Source organism: Pseudopodoces humilis, chromosome 2 (genome assembly GCF_049639895.1).
Source record: "Pseudopodoces humilis isolate 2021_Gansu_Grassland_sample_001 chromosome 2, ASM4963989v1, whole genome shotgun sequence".
Taxonomy (NCBI): domain Eukaryota; kingdom Metazoa; phylum Chordata; class Aves; order Passeriformes; family Paridae; genus Pseudopodoces; species Pseudopodoces humilis.
The window spans coordinates 68,010,182-68,026,829 of record NC_142201.1 but is presented as its reverse complement, the minus strand read 5'-3'; the positions used below and the strand labels follow the sequence as shown (position 1 = coordinate 68,026,829).

The window sequence follows — 16,648 nt, the reverse complement described above, 5'->3', positions numbered from 1 at the left end:
TTTGCTGCAGGTTGAAAAGAATTTAAAACTGGAAGAAAAGATCACCATGCTGCAACAGCAGAACGAAGAACTCAGAGCCAGGATTGAGCAAAATACTGTCATAACAAGGTTTGTGCTGGTATTTGTAATCTGAGCTTGAAAGGAGGCCCCAGGTCTTAATTGTCAGAGGCCGACACTTACTTCAGAAGGGAAAAAACTTATTTCCTCCTGAAAATGTATTTGTGTTCTGCTCTGCTTGTTTTATTAAAAAAATATTTTTATATTGGGGTTTGCTTCCTTTAACATAAGGAAGGCCATGTATATCTGTCTGTGTATTTCCATGATTTTGACATGCTGCTGAGAACAAGCTTGCCAGTGGTTCTGATCTCAGTATCAGTGCCCTGAGACCCATTAGTCAGTGGGTAATGAGGATGTGAAACGGGGAAGTCTTAGGAAAGACATCCTAATGATGCCATTGTCATGCAGACAGGATTAACCTTTGGCAGATTTGTTCATCAGCACTGCATTTTTGCAACCCTGTCACAACGTTACAAGGGTGACAAGGCTCCTCCTTAGGTGACATATAAACAGCAGGGTAGGACAGCACCTGTCCCAGAGTTTATCTCATGCCATAATGCTGGAGACCGCAGTTGGAGCCAGGAAGAAGGGGTGCCAGAGGGACAAACTAGAGCTGGTCTTGTCCCAGCACTGCAGCTACCTAGCTGTCATCGCATCCAGAAACGATGCCACGGGCCAAAAATTTAATTTTTAGCCAATTTTATTAACTGTCAGTGTCTCATCTCTCATTTTAGTTTTCGTCTTTCTCATACCTCATTTCTGAATGACTCAGCCTTTTGAAATTGTCTCCAGCATGTAGATATTCTTAAAAGGCAGCATTGCTTGTACTAACATTCAGGTCAGGGTGAGGATTATGTTTTCTCTCACCTGATTGTAAAATACCTGTAGTACACATCTCACTGTCTGAGGTGGGTGTCCACAGCATTTCTGTGCTGGGGGAGGAAAAGTGGGTATTTTTAAGGTCTGGTTCACCAGACCGGTTTGAGACACCTGCTTTTGGGCTGGGTGAATTGTGGCCTGGAAGTGGCAGTGTCTCTCCACGCCTGGCAGCAGCCAGGGTGCCTGGTTCAGTGCTTGGCATCTCTGCATTGCAGCTCCCTGTCTCTGGCTGGGAGAACAGCACCCTCCCTCCACTCCCTGCTGGCATCCAGCTGCAGCACTTTGCTTGTTGCCTGCAACTGTGTAGGTACTGCCTTTCAAAACACCTTTTAGGAGAAATTCTGAATTCGAGGTCAGCCTGGGAAGTCAACTTCAAGGAGAATAATTTTCAACAAGTGACTCTTTGGGGACAGCTGTGGGGCAGCTACAGGGACAGCCAGGGCTTTAAAGTTGGAGCTCTTAAAGCATGCATTTTCCTGGCACCACCCCGACTGCTGATTTCTGTTGTGCTGGCACCGCCTGGGAAGCGCAGAGTGAACCAGCTCAGGGAGCTGCCCCGGATTAGAGCTGTTTCTGCCAATTTTCAGTCTGGGTGCCCAAGAGGCTGTGGCAGCCCAGCAGCAGTGAGAGAAGGGAGGGGAGACAGAGCAAAGCCAGTCTCTGCAGCACCGTCAGGAGGATATTCCAGAGACACTGGGGTGTGCGGGGTGCACCACAGAGATATTTCCAATTAAGGACAAGGGCAGGTACAAAGGGAAGGACAAGAGCCTTTCAGGTAGATCATGACCCAGTTTTGGATGCGGGAACTCCACAGAGCCCCTGCTGGGACTTCCCCAAGCACTTGAATAAATCATCTGATCTCCCGGCATTTCAGATCCTCCCTCCAAATCAACCAGCATTTTTTTGGTCCTTCGGACTGGGGATGTCTGAAGAATGATAATTTCCAACACCCAAGAGATCAAAGCAACTCTGCTAGGCACTGCTCCACAGTTCAGAACTTTTGGGGACTGGGAGAAGAAAGAGAATTATTCTTGATTACCTGAGCTACCTTTCTGTAGGAATTGAGGCTAAAAAAAGCAGAAATTCTTAAAAAATGTCTTTTAAACAAAATCAGAAATGCCAACCCCACCCACTCATAGACTTTTGGTGAGTGGACCAGCAGTCCATGACATGACATGCTACAGCCTTCAGGCTACACCCAGAAAACCAGTTGTACAGAATTTTTTGTATGCATCCAAAATCTACACCCAGCTGCTGCTGAACACTGAAAACACCTAGGGGAAGGTTAGGTTCCTCCCTGTTCATTTCTATAAAAATCCTAAATTGCTAGTAAATCAGGTTAGGTGCCTGCCAGAGCTGCCTCAGGTTGAGGAGCTGGCTCTTGCCCAAGCATAGTGGGGCTGCAGAAGCCTGGTGCTCCTGCATGCATCCTTTGGGACATAGGTGTTGTCAGCACATGCCCAAAACACATCTCGATCAGGTCCCAGAGCCTACTTGCTCTGTCCCATTTGTTTCAAAACCAGTCACCTGGTTGATGAGTGCAGACTCACTAAGGCTGTGGTGCCCATAGGAGATTTCCATGCCCCAGCTCCAAAAAAGCCACTAAGGTACTGGTAATTCTGGGGAGAATCACCTCCCTGGTCATTACTGGTGAAGTTTCTCTAGTGTTGCAGTCAGGAATAGAGGCTATTTTGGGACCAAGGAGAAAGGAGCTGGAGAAGGACCCATAACCTCATGATGTTTTAGAGAGTAGAGGGAAAGCCTCAAAGCTGAGCTATGTCCTGCAGCAGGGCATCAGCTGAAATTCAGAGCATGGAAAGACCAGACTGCTTTTCCTTTGCATACCGTAACAGTGAGTAGAAAAACCATAGAAGCAACTGCTGCTTCCCCTTTTTGCACTTACTCTGACACTCCACAAGTGCCACAAGGCCAGAGAGAAAGGCTGGGGCTCATCCCACCTAAGTTTTGGCAGCTGAGATGCCTCAAAGAGATGTAGAGCAAAGACACAGATGCATCTGGAAGCAGAATCAGACACTGGGGGAAGCTGTGACTTGTGGAGATGACTTTCTCACCCAGCAGTGAAAAGATCTGGGGACAGCTGTGCCACAGCTTCTGCAGCTCAGCTGCAGCCCTAGGGGCAGGGGCAGGGGCAGGGGCAAGGGCAGGGGAGGAGGTGCTCAATGTCCTGATTTTCCCTGGCTGCATGAATGCCACCATCTTTGCCCTGGACTGCCTTACATGTTGTCCTGCTTCTCTCTCCAGGCAACTGTCGGAGGAGAATGCAAATCTTCAAGAATATGTTGAGAAAGAAGTGGAGGAGAAGAAGAAGCTCAGCAGGACTAACGAGGAGCTCCTCTGGAAGCTGCAGGAGGGAGATGCTGTGAGCCCCGTCAAACTCCCACCCGCACCATCCACTCCTTTTTATCGCTGCTCATCAGGGAACTCCTCTCCAGCAAAAGTCAGAACCTTGAGGCGATGAATCGGCAGCCGTGTGCCAACAGCTCCCTGCCTTTTATGCATTTCCAACCTACAAATTGTTACCATCCAAGGAAGTACTACCATCAACAGGTGCCCAGGGTTCATGGCCGCAAGCATGTTCAGTAGCTGCATAGCTTTACACTAGGCAGGATACTCTTACAGTCTCCATATAGAAACTCTTGGTTCTGACATGTTGATTAGGGTAGCAAAAAAGATAGCCAAGAACTAGAACAGCAGAAAGTTAGGATAGCAAAAGGTTTAGTTTGATGTGTGAACATTTTAAGTACGGCTAGAGCCAAAAGTTGGGAAATGCTCTATTAGTGGTTCATCAGAATGAACTTTTGCTGCAGTATTTCAGGTTAGTTACAAATATAGTTCAAGTTGTGAATATTTCTGTATATGTGTCTGTGTTTATATACATGTACGTATCGTACCTTTATACCTATATATAGACGCACACACATATCTATCTAGTTGCAGATGTTCTGAATTACATTTTTTATATTATTGGATACTACTAAGTGCTGATATATTTTCATTACAGTCAGCAGTTTTCTAACTCGTGCCTAAGACTTGTATCTAAACAAAATGCATTTCTGTTTAGCCTCCCAGGAATATTTATACCCAACCTAGAAGAAAGTTAAACCGAAGTAGAAGCGCCTTCCAAGTGACCACCAAGTGGTACTCTATGTAACATGAACACCAGCGAATTTGAAATTCTAAGACAGTACTGCCTTCGAAACCATCACCTTTGCATTGAACACCAGAAAATATATGCATACCATCCACTGCTTTTTAACTCCTAGCATTGATATTGTAAGTGGAGATAGGCTAGAGATGAGAAAACTGAGAGTTTTAGCAAATTTGGTAGAGGTTACTGGTTAACATGGTTCAACTTTTGTGTCTTTATTTCAATCCTAGTCAGATCTTACCTTGTTTTACCTTGTTGTGGTTAGGATGCAATCAAAATCTCTGGCTGTAGGTTTCTGTCCATTTTGTTTTATTTCAAGTCCCAGAAGCAAGGAGAAAGTAAGTTGTTTATCCTTGGCCTTTGCCGGATGAGAGTTTTCCAATAGTAAGATGAGATCCTGGGCATTTGCTAGGGCTCTAGCTTCCTTCCACCTCAAATGCCAAATAGAGCATAGCTGACTTCATAGATGCAGATGAGGTCAAAATTTCTTTCCTTCCACACATCTGCATTATTTCACATTCCTACAGCTTACCCAGAGTTACAGAGCACTTTGAAGATTCATGGAAATGAGTGGCTAAACTACCTTTAACTTTCCCATCTAGAAGCAAAAATGTTCACCCAGGCTTGGGGTGACCTCCCCCCCGAGGGGATGGTGAGGCCAAGGAGTAGTTGGGGTGACACTGTCTGCAGGGCCCTCATGGGCATTGCTAACAAGATAAAAATATCCCTGAGCATAATTTTAAAAAACAAAGAGGTCTGTGGGATGCTTTTCTACCCAGCTTAGGTCAAAGAGCCTGCATGCAGGCCTGCTCTGTGCACTGGGGTCAAAGTTAGCAGGGCGACTGCACCTGGAAGAAATCCCTGAGGTGCAGGAGTGCTGCAGGGAGGGTCGCTTTCTCACTTGGGTGTGTGGTGGCACCAGCAGGTCTTGCACCCACAGGGGTGGTATTGCATAGCCCTTCCATCTTGCTGGAGTGGGAGCTGTGCTTCAGCTTTCCTGGGAAATACTCAGGATTCACAGACTGCAGCTTAGATACAGCTCCAACCACCATCAAAGCACCTGTGGCTTGTTCCACAGTGTTAAAAAGAAAGATGATTTTTTTTTCTCCTTTTTAGAGAAATTTATTTTTGTAGCAGCTTTTGCATGGTACTGTGATACTGAGTAAATTGAGCATCTTGTTAGAATAGATCATGCCACACCAGCTACTACTGTTGGAATGCATTGCTAGATTTTAGTGTGTCCAGCAAGTACAACCTTAAAGATAGATACGTAGCACACACATGCACACAAAGCCCCTTCTTGCCAAGTACAACTTTAATCATTTTGATACTTGCTAACTGCACAGCTATTTGCAACACCTACAGCATTGTCATCTTTCATTCCACCAATTCTGATTAGAATACAGAACATCAGAATCCAGTAATTCTGATACTGTGAGATCACAGACTCATAGGGTGGATTTGGGTTAGAAGGGAACTTTAAGACTTATCTAGTCCAGTCCCCAGTGCCATGGGCAGGGACACTTTCCACTAGACCAGGTTGCTCAGAGCTTCATCCAACCTGGCCTTGAACACTTCCAGGAATGGTGTATCCAAACTTCTCTGGGCAATCTGTTCCAGTATTCTACCACTCTCATTGTAAAATTTCTCTTCCTTATGTCCAATCTAAACCTGTCCTCTTTCAGTTTAAAAGTGTTGTCCCTTGTCCTACCACTACAGGCCCTGGTATAAAGTCTCTCTCCATTTTTCTTATAGGCCCCCTTGAGGTTCTGGAAGGCTGCTAAAAGATCTCTCCTGAGCCTTCTCTTCTCCAGGCTGAACAACTCCAAGTGTCTCAGCCTGTCTCCATAGAAGTGGTGCTCCAGCCCTCTAAGACCTTTGTGGCCCTCCTCTAGACCCACTCCAAGATGTTCATGCCCTTCTATCCCCAGAGCTGGATGTAGCACTCCAGGTTTGGTCTCACAAGAGTGGAGTAGAAGGGCAGAATCCCCTCCCTTCCCTGCTGGCCACACTGCTTTGGATGCAGCCCAGGATACAATTGACTTTCTGGTCTTTGAGCACCCTATTGTTGGTTCATGTCCAGTCTCTCATCCCCCAGTATTTCCAAGTCCTTCTCAGCGGGGCTGTTCTCAATCTCTTTATCCCCCAGCCTGTATTCATACCAAGGGTTGTCCCAACCTAGGTGCAGGTCCTTGCATTTGGTCTTGTTGAACCTCACGATGTTCATATGGCCCCCACCTCTCAAGCCTGTCCAGATTCCCCTGGATGGCATCCCCTCCTTCCAGTGTGCCAACTGAACCACTCACTTTGGTGTCAACCCACAAACTTGCTGTGGATGCACCTGACCCCATTGTCTGTGTCATTTAAGGTATTACACGGTATCGGTCCCAATACTGACCCCTGAAGGACACCACTTCTTACTGATCGCCATTTGGACACTGAGCTGTTCTGGATGCAACCATCCAGCCAATTCCATATCCAGCTTCTATCCATCAAAGCCATGTCTCCCCGGTTCAGGATGCTGTGTGGGACTATGTCAAAGGCCTTGCAGAGCCCAGGTAGATGACATCAGTTGCTCACCCCTCACTCACCAACACGGTCACACCACTGCAGAACATCATCAGATTAGTCAGTGACTTGTTAGTAGTTTCTAGGATTCTCCTTTTTTACCCTTTGTAAAAATGGTTGAGATGTAAACTGGAGTTGTTACCTTGATGCTACTCTAAATGCACTAAAGCATATTATTGACCCAGGACAGTCTGGCTGGACCTGTTGTAATTTGTTCATCTTTCCCCTTTATATCTGGTGCTTTCCTTATCACTTTGTTGGTTTAATCTCATATTCAAGAGATGCTTCCAGCAGTGAATTGGGAGTGGGGCTTTTACAGTGGGAAAACTGGGACTGAACCCAGCTCCTTCATCATTTGGTATCATTGCAAATCCCTTTCCCATCTGATTTTTTGCCTCCCAATCCTGCCTCTCACTGGATTCTTCTTTGACACACCCTCTGGGGCCTGGCCAATCACTAGCAAAGCTGCAGGAAGTTCTGCCTAACCAGAGGGACCCAGCAACCCGTCCCTGTAGGGAGTGTGAAGAGTGGCTCCTTCTGGTGCATGCCCAGAAACAGACTTTTTTCCAGAAAAAAGGTTATTCCTTTTTATACTTTTCTTCTGTCCTTTCTTCGCCTCTGCATGCTGAAGTAGGTGCAAAAGAAAAGCCCAGGTCACTTGGACAGTGGGAGGAAGGGACCAGCCCCTTAATGGGGTAGCCATTCCCAGGGAATGAAGATCCCTGGATGCATGGCCAAGCTGGTAAGCCCTGCTCTTGCCAGGGAGCTCCAACCATGCCAGGTGAGCTTAGCATTCCCAGCATGGTAGGGGCCGTAGCTCTGGTCCATGCACCTTGGCCATCCCTGTTCAAAGACAAGCAAGGGGAAGTGTTTGCTTTTGCAGGGCTGGAAACTTCCCCAACGCCATGGCCACTGTGGGGACTTTCCCATTTAGAAATAGGATGGCCTTTGGCAGTAGAGGGAATGTAGCCAGTGCTAAGCAGAAAGGGTTTTATAACTCTGTCTTTAAGGAAGCAGTTTGATTTTGTTAATCTTTACTTAATGCAGAGAGTGTAGCAGCAATAAAACCAGTCTACAGCTGCTCCCAAGGGGTTCCAGAGACAAGCACTGGGAGCAGGTATCAGCCATGGGATGGCAGGAGAGCCAGCAGCAAGCAGGGGGGGCATGGAAAACTCCTTTTTATTGTGGGAAGGTACCATTTCGCCCTACTGGGATTGCACCTCCAGTGACTGCTGGCACAGGTGGGTCGACTCAGTTGATGCACAGCAGCAAAGGCTTGTGGTGGTGGCAGGGGGGGGGAGGAAAGAAAAAACTATCAAGTGCAAAATCAGGTATTTTGTCTCTGCACTGATGGTGGTTGTGTCCCATGGACACTCTGAGGAGCCTCTGTACAGTTTCCCATGCAGCAGGAGCTCTGTGGTCCCGTTTATTATGTGGCTAATGGTTACAGGAAGAGTTTGTATTATTTCAAGTATGATGTACAGATAAGTGTAATATATTCCTGATAATAAATCCGTGCGCCAGTGCACCTGTGGGCTGACGCATACAGATCAGCAGGTCCTGCCGTGTTGTCTGTGCACACAGAAACTGGGATGAATGGGAAACAAAGCAAAACCCCCTGCATTAGAGGGTTACCCCATTAAGGTAAAGAAGCTTCCTGGCAGCAGGGCTGGTCAGCTGCGCTACATAACAAAGGCTCACATGCTATGAGTTTCCATGGACTCATTTTCTAGGATGCTTCCCATATGACTGGGGCTCCCAGAACAGTGATTGTGGTCTACAACGTTTCTATTAAAGTGCCATGCTGCAGCATATGGTAATGGGAACATTTCTGCCAGTGATTCAGGCTCATCAGCAAACACCTGAACTCCTCAATGTTCCAGTTCACTCAGTTTCAACATCCCATCCCCTGCCCCTTTCACCTTGCCCTCCTGCTGAGAGCCACAGAACTTCTCAGGCTTTGCCACAAGGATTAAAAAGGGACCAGGTCATATACCACCTTGGGAATGTGACTGACAACATCCTCCTGAAAGACTTTTCACCAGGCTTGCACAGCACAGATGAAGCTTTGGCAAGGACACAAGCTTCATGTTTTCATTGAACAGAAGCTGGTAGCCAGGTAGGAAAAACATCCTTATATTTTCAGTACAATATGAAACTTTGATCCTGCCTTAGTTTTCATCTTGTTGCCCTCCCACCACATTTACAGTGCCTTTTGGGAAGCTGTGGAGTGTGTTGACCTTGCCTGTGTTTAAACAAAATAGACTTCAACTTAATGGCTTTTAATTTCTATATTCATCTCTCCCTGCTTGAATAAGACTTTGTATATGCACAAGGAGCAAAGGCGTGGTGGATGGTCAAGACGCAGCGACTGGAGCAGGCCCACAACTTCATTCTGTGGGGCAAGGTGCACTCAACACACCCTGAAGTGCAGATCAGAGCAATGAACACATTGCCTTCACTTCCTCAAATTCCAATCCTGACAAGAAGAGCCTCCCAATGTACTAGAATTAAAAGATTAAAAACCTTCAGTAGGCAGAAAAGCTATAAAGTCTCTTGGAAACATAAGAAATGGTCCAAAATCCAACCATGTAATCCAGGAGATAGTCTGATTCCCCCTTCTGCTGCATCAAATGCCTGGTGAGACCCTGGGCAAGTCATGCAGGGGTCTGTTCAGTTTGTTCAGTTCTCCAACTCAATTACAGGTACAAAAGCCTGTTGCTTCATCAGCAAGAGCCATGCTGACAAACAAATTAAAGATTGTCCAGTGTTCAGAGGCAGTAGTATGAAGGACACCTAGGAAAGCATCCACTCGCATCGGGAAAGGGGATTTCTGCAGCATCTATCTGGGATGCTCTGACCCCAGAAGTATTTGAGAGCAGGTTAGACAGAGTTTTGAGCAACCTGATCTAGTTAAAGATGTCCCTGTTGATGTCAGGTAAGCTGAACCAAATGATCTTCAAAGGCCCGTTTCCAACCCAAACCATTCCACAATTCTATGATTTGTTTTTCAGTACAAGCTGAAGTGTTAATTTAGATCAGTGGCATTACTTGGGCATGGCTCACCTTCACAGTGCTTTAATAAGCCTTTTTAGGGTAATGGATTAATTTGGCTAGGGAAAGCTATTAGAGAGAATTAAAACAAAAAACCACCTTACAGCCCAAGCCAAGGCATTGCCAATCAAATACAGACCCTGGTCTCAACTCCAAGTTTCCCACCTTTCACTACAGGCAGGCTCTGGAGACGATCCCCAGCCCCAAAGGGAAAGCTCCCCTCAGCATATCAGACCCTAGAGCTTAATGGTGTTTTCTGGGCTCTAGGCTCTGCCAGGACTGAGAAGCCTGTACACAGTGCCACAGCTTCCCCTGGGCAGGGGGCAGACACCATGCATTGCTCCTGTAAGAACCTTGTGTCTCTGAGGATCCTCCTGTGCTTCCCTTCCCAGGGCAGGAATGTGCCCCACCCACCAATGCCAAACCAAAGTTGCTAATGCCAGGCAGCCAGCACACAAAACTGATGTGGGGGGAGGAACAGAGGGCTCCACTTTCTGTCACAGCTAGCTCAGTTCTGCTGGCCACCCCCACCACTACAGCCACACCACTGGTGATTTCTGAGGCAAAGAGGCAGAACTGCTCTTTGGAGACACCTGTTGTTTTCAAGCCTTTGCAGTACTTGCACCACATGGTTTCCTGACTAAAGTTGGAAATTCCTCTGTGGAGCATACAGTTGGGAGAATCACCTGCTGATGTTACCTGTGTGCTGGCAAGCAATCACTCACCTGACAATCAGCGACCACAAACCTTGCCAATGTTTCACAGCAGTGACGTGCTTTAAAGCACGTGAGCATGTAGCTAAAAAACCCAGTTAAATAAAACAAAAAAGGTAAGACATACTTTAAAGAAGGCAAATCTTGCAGGTGCTTTGTTAGCCTGGTGAAATATAGTGTTTGGTGAGAACCTTTTGTTTTTTTCTGTTTGTATACAGAGGGTACAGCTCATATAAGGTGAAGGATGGATCCTGGTCTATGCCTGACAGTAGCACTGCAAAATCTGCTCCATGTATAATCAAGTAGAGTATCTGTGGGGAGGTAATTCCCGGGACTACTGAAAGAAGGATATTTGTGAGGCCTGGTTTCTTAGCAGCATTTGCACACAGAAGCAGTTCTCTTTCTACACACCAGGGAAAAAAAAAACAAAACAGGAGAGGGAGAGAGGGAAGAGCCCCACATGAGCTGCCAGTGCTGCTGGGAATATGCCAGAGTTGTGTCTTTTTATCTTGTGGTCCCTTTTAACTGTGCTGCTAAACAAACTGCAGGCTGCAGTAACTGTTGGGGAGGCCTGCATTCCACTTCCTTATTCCTGCATAACTGATTACAGGTGTCATCTGGTTTGGGATCGCCACCACAAAGTTTCTTTACTGCAGCCATTCTTCCAGTCGCCCATAAGCCAAACAGTCATTTACAGCTGTCTGAGCCAGTGTCTGTGTTTCTCTCCACTTCTGCTGAGGCTGCATAGCTGGCTTCCACACTATGCCATATTCCATAGGTAAAGTAGATGATAAAGCCTGTGGAAGCCAAGGGAGAGGACATTGTTAGCTCTGTAAAGAAACAGAAACCGCAACTCACAGCCACTGACACAAGTTACCCAAGTGTTAGCAGAAAGCCACTATCTTCCTTAGGGAAAAGAGCCATTAACACAGGCACCAGTCTTTAAAAGTCAGTCTATCCCAGCCCCTAAGGGGATCCTGATTTGAGCATTTCAGCCTTACCTACATGGCTGCTGGGAGCATCTTGGGATGCAGCTCAGCTTCTTCAGCTCCAGAAGCACAAGCCCCACCACCTGGACAGCAGCGCAAGCCCAGCCAGCAAGAAATGCTCTATGATTTCTTGTTGGCAACAAGACCCATAAGATGGTTCATGGGCTGTTGTTTTGTCTACACAAAGGCTTCAAGACCCTTGAATTTGAAAGTAAGCTTGTTACACGCTAGCTAAATGGCTTCAATCAAGTCACAGGGTTGCCCATGGATGAGTGCAGAATCCCTCCCTTAAATGCTACAATAACTCTATTGTTAAAATCTAGCATAGCATTTTTCACTCTTAACTCACCTAGGAGCATCCAGATTGCAAACCGAATCCATGTGCCTGCATCTAGCTGCATCATGAGGTAAACATTCACAAAAATACTCCCAACAGGAAGAAAGGGCAAAAAAGGTACCTGAAAAAGAACAGGAGATATGTGACATTTACAAGGATGATTAATGAGCAGGAAAGAACATCACATCCCTTTTAAATGGCAAGTGATGGTTGTTACCAACTCTTCAGCTGCCAGATCTGAGAAAAGGCAAGGTTAAACCCAAAAGGACATCAGTCCACCATAGGAGGGGGATGTGAACGATGCTGTTCACCTGTTTTAATAGCTTGTTTTGTGGTCTAGAAGGAGGCAGGAGAGAAATTTTAATGGCAATACTAAATGCTGGGCAAAGAAGAGAAGAGTAAAAACCAAGGACTGTATCATGACAAGCTCATGAAGCTTCATCAATTGAAGACCAAGAGATGAAGGTAAGGGGAATGTCAGAGCAGGAACCTGAGGAACTTCATCCATCAGGTACCAAGGCAGTGAAGCAATAGAGAGCACATTATCCCAAAGCAAAGAAAATCAGCAAATACTGCAAGAGATGACTAGAGCTGTACCAAGAATGCCTTAGTGGCCTGAGAATCAAAGATGAATGAGACAGCAAAACCAAAATGCAAAAATAATACAAAAAATAGCACTGCAAATATAAAATCAAACAAGGCAAATTATAATAGAAAAGTTTTTGAATATGGTGGAATTAAGTGGAAAGCGAACTTCACTCCTAAGAGAAAAGGAAATTTACGAAAACAAACAGGCTGAAATGTGGGCCTTTCTTGATTGAAGCTTTGCAAAAAAAAAATACGTAAAGTAGCTGCTCACATCATTAGAGAAAAAGGATAGGTACACAAATTAGAAAAGAAGACTATTTTTCTAAATTTTGTAGAAGTGATCTCTGAACTATTAAATAAGCAACTCTGAGAGCTCTTGGTAGACTGGCAATGTCTCTGAAGACTGGAGAAGGTAGAAAAATTACATATTAAAAAAAATACAGAAAAACAACTGGGAAACAGATAGGTCAGCCTTAGATCTCCAGAGTGATTTTGGAGAAAAATCACAGTCAGGTTGTAAATGCCCAAAGAACAGCAAGGAGATAAGAAACAAGGTTGTCCAGCATTGGAACAGGCTACCCAGGGAGATGGTGTAGTCATCACACCTGGAGGTGTTTAAAAGACATGTAGATGTGGCACTGAGGAACACAGTTTAGAGGTGGACTTGGCAGTCCTGGGCTAACAGTTGGACCTGATGATCTTAAAGGTCTTTTCTAACTTAAATGATTCCATGATGTTATGATTACAGATTTAGCTGTGACAGGTATAATCTTCATTTTCTTGGACAGAGTAGTGGCCAATAGGGGAAAAAAAGGAGGTGAAATATCCTGAGTCAAAGGTGAACAGACCTCCTCAGAAGCATTTTCAGAAAATAAGATCTAGATGAGAGTTCCTAACTTTTCTGCTTCCAGACATTTTTGTTTCCACCTTTGGGACTATAACCCCAAAATGAGCTGCAAACACAACCTTGGAAAGCTCCGGTTGTGTTAAGTTATTAAAATCTGTGAATTTACTGAAAAACTTTAATTGAAGAGCAATTGAAATGAAAGCAGTTTAGAGGATGGAATTATAATCCAAAATTAATGTAATACATTAAGAAATTGTAATAAACCTGAAATCAGTATGATAAAGCATGACTTGTAAGGTTACATGGGAAGAAAAGTCCCATCCCAGTGTGTTTAATATAGAAAGGATGGTGTGCTTGGAGAGGACAGGAAAACAGCAAAGTTCCTCATACTTAAGGCTGTTTGAGAGAGAATGATCATCCCGTAGCCTCCATGGGGACTAAGGAGGACATGGAAGTGCACTTTCTCAGAGCCTTAGCTCTTCAGAAACAAGTTTACTTCTTGTGTTCTTTCTCCTTTTGTATCCATGGTCTGACGTGGCCCTTCACAACCATCCCCTTTCCTCCAGTCTCTGTCTCTTCCCTGTCCTATAACCATCTACTTTCAAATGCAGGGTCCTGCCCTTCCCTTCCAGCCACACCTCTGCAGCAGGTTCTGCCTTTCCAGCATCTCCTGGATAGAAAAGTTCACATCATGCCTATATTATATGCATGTCCATTTGGCCAGTGCCCCCCTTCTGATATGGGCCAACACATGCACTTCCTCCTCCAACCACCTCCCAGACACCTCTTTTCTAGCTACATGTCCCAGGACATTCACCTTAAAGGAGAGTTTGGTTTTGCTTTCAGGCTGTTTCCGTATAATGAAGATGATAGTGACAACAAGGATGGCAGCAATAATCTGTACAGTGTTTATCAGAATGTTTGGCTCAAGGGAAGTCAGGATACAGATACCCACAATAAGGAAACCTGTGAACAGACACCAAAGGTTACTGATTTTTTTTTTTTTTTTTTTGGATACAGGGAAAACCCAAGAGCAAATTATAAGCAGGCAAAGCAGAATCTGAAAGCTCACAACAAAACAAAACAGCGACTCACAAAAACCCTAACCATAACAGGTATACCTTTCCCACTATACACCCCCACACATTCCATCTGTGGATTTATTTTTAAGTCAGAAATTTAATCTTCAATTATTCTGGCCATTACAAGAACTCATCAAAATCACATCAAGAAGGTGAGTTTTCCCAGCAAGGTGAATACAAAGCCCTACCACTAACTCACTGCCCCAAAGACACACTGCCCAGCACTTACCAATGATGAAGGTTGAGACGTTCACCACCAAACCAGAGAATTTGGAAGGATCTGAATCTGTGGAACACAGTATGGCTTTGATGGAAAACTTCTCCTCTTCCTCTGGCAGAATCCCAGCCTGCGATTCACTGGTGCTCACAGACTCATTGTTATCTGTCTCCTCTGTTGACCTAGCCATCTGGTATGCCAAATTAGGCTGCTCAGGCTGGTACCTAGGAAAAGGAAATGACACAAAGAGCTTGTTAGTTTGACTTTTAAATGAAGGTACCACTAATTTAAAAGCCACACAGATAGTCATGGCTGCAAGCCAGACCTTTACAGCACCAGAACAGGCCCATGTCACATCTATACCCTTCTGCTTCAAGGGGAAATTTGAGGAATGATGTCATCATGATGTAAGCAAATATGGCCAGTTCTTATCACCTACAGCTTGGTTGTAATATAACTGCTTTATAATGGACAGTGCTTCCCTTTCATGAACTCTGTCATTCATGTCACCAAGATATGACTGAGTGACAGGAGAAGCAAACAGCAGAGGGACAGACTGATGGTCATAACCAGGCCATTGTGTCACCTGCAGCAGTTCAGCTCCTGCATTTTGGCAAGGAGGTGGCTGAGCTAACAGCTCTGAAGGTACCACACTCTGCAGCAACATTCCTGGTGTCCCATACTCCTCCACCCCAGGCTTTCTGCCAGCTTGTCTGCTGCTAAAGGGAAGAAAGAGCTGAAGCAAGATTGGTTGTCGCATGTGTGGACAGCACATTCAACAGTGCTGTGACACACAATGTGGATCCATACACTGAAAGCACTCTTCCAGCCTCAGCTCTCTGTTACAGAAGGTTTTGTCAAGTTACTTAGCCACAAGTCTGACTAAAGGACTGGGCCACTTTGAAAGTCACCTTAAAACTGTTCCTGTGGGGATGCATTCACAATGAGGCATTTGCTAAACATTGAGAATTGTGAAATGCAGTGAAATCCTTGTGTCCAGCTACAGAAATAAACTAGTGGCAAGATCTTACAGCTATGGAAACAATTCAACTGCTACATCATTAAGCCATTAAGGGGCAGACAAATCAGCTGCCCAGGCCACTACAAAACAGGCTCTCGGCTCTGCCAACCCATGATGGGGGAAATGCCATGCAATACGTACAGCAGCTTGCAAAAACTAATTCAAAAGCCATCTTTAGCTCTGAGAAAAAGAGTAGGCTGGGAAATCAGGAAACTTAAGATGGACAAAGCAAATCGGCAAGAATTTTCAAGGGGCAGGGAGGAAAGCACAAACACAAAGCAATGGTACTACCAAACAGCACCAGCCCTTCACCCGCTGCAAGACTGTTCTTAGTTCAGTGCAGTTGCTGTGAAAGCCTCCAATTCTGAATAAGTCATTCAACACACAAAGGTATTTTTCAGTAATATGATCTTCAGACATTTTTTTTCATTAATCGAGTGCTGTTGTCTGTAAGGCGCCAAGAACTGAAGACCCGAGATTTTTAGCTTAGGTTTAGGAAGCTGTGGGAGTTCAGCACGTCTAAAAGACACACACTGGTCCTGAAAACACATGCTCTGTTCTCTTCCTGCTGCTAGACTTCATCTCAAATCCCTTTTCAAAAGGAGGACAACCTGAAATGATATCCCCACTGGTGGGGACAAGAGTGGTCTAGGAATCTGAAGGCATTCAGGATCACACATCTTTCCTCACTAACCCTTGGTGCATCTCCTGGGGCATTTAGAGCTGACCACAGCAGGACTGGTACGGAACAAGGGTTAGCTAGTTCAAAGGACCTCCCTGTAGATCCAACTAACACAGTCCCCCACGAGCTTAAAAGAAACAAGTTCTTCACATGCTTGTAGCTGGAGATGTGCCCACAGAAACTATGAAAACATCTGACTGCTGTGTGGAATTCTCTCTGTGTGCAACAAGAGACAAAGCTTCTACATTCTTACCTCAGTACCAACACACAGGCTGCTACCAAGGAGTAAGCCAGGAGGGTCCCAATGGACATGAGGTCCACAAGATCTTTCAAGTCAAAGAGAAAGGCCATAACAGCTGTAGGAGGAGAGGAAGGTAAGAGAGAAGAAAAATCAGCAACATGGCAGAACATGCACATTTCAGGAGCATTAATAACGATGCAGCAC

At 45.3% G+C, this 16,648-nt stretch overlaps 2 protein-coding genes across 2 annotated transcripts in view; one reads left to right on the top strand and one right to left on the bottom strand.

The window, feature by feature from the left end:
• Positions 1 to 4,935, top strand: part of MTUS2 (microtubule associated scaffold protein 2) — a 170,097-nt gene extending 165,162 nt beyond the window's left edge. Inside the window, exons 14-15 of the mRNA XM_088052304.1 lie at positions 11 to 108; positions 3,199 to 4,935. Of these exons, the coding sequence (XP_087908430.1) occupies positions 11 to 108; positions 3,199 to 3,415 (315 nt within the window). The 3' untranslated portion in view covers positions 3,416 to 4,935. The remainder of the gene's footprint in view (positions 1 to 10; positions 109 to 3,198) is intronic.
• A 176-nt stretch (positions 4,936 to 5,111) lies between these two features.
• The window catches only part of SLC7A1 (solute carrier family 7 member 1), a 41,222-nt gene continuing 29,685 nt past the window's right edge, over positions 5,112 to 16,648 (bottom strand). Inside the window, exons 8-12 of the mRNA XM_005516293.3 lie at positions 16,457 to 16,559; positions 14,513 to 14,724; positions 14,019 to 14,167; positions 11,779 to 11,887; positions 5,112 to 11,237 (exon numbers count right to left, since the gene is read on the bottom strand). Coding sequence (XP_005516350.1) covers positions 11,128 to 11,237; positions 11,779 to 11,887; positions 14,019 to 14,167; positions 14,513 to 14,724; positions 16,457 to 16,559 — 683 coding nt within the window. The 3' untranslated portion in view covers positions 5,112 to 11,127. The remainder of the gene's footprint in view (positions 11,238 to 11,778; positions 11,888 to 14,018; positions 14,168 to 14,512; positions 14,725 to 16,456; positions 16,560 to 16,648) is intronic.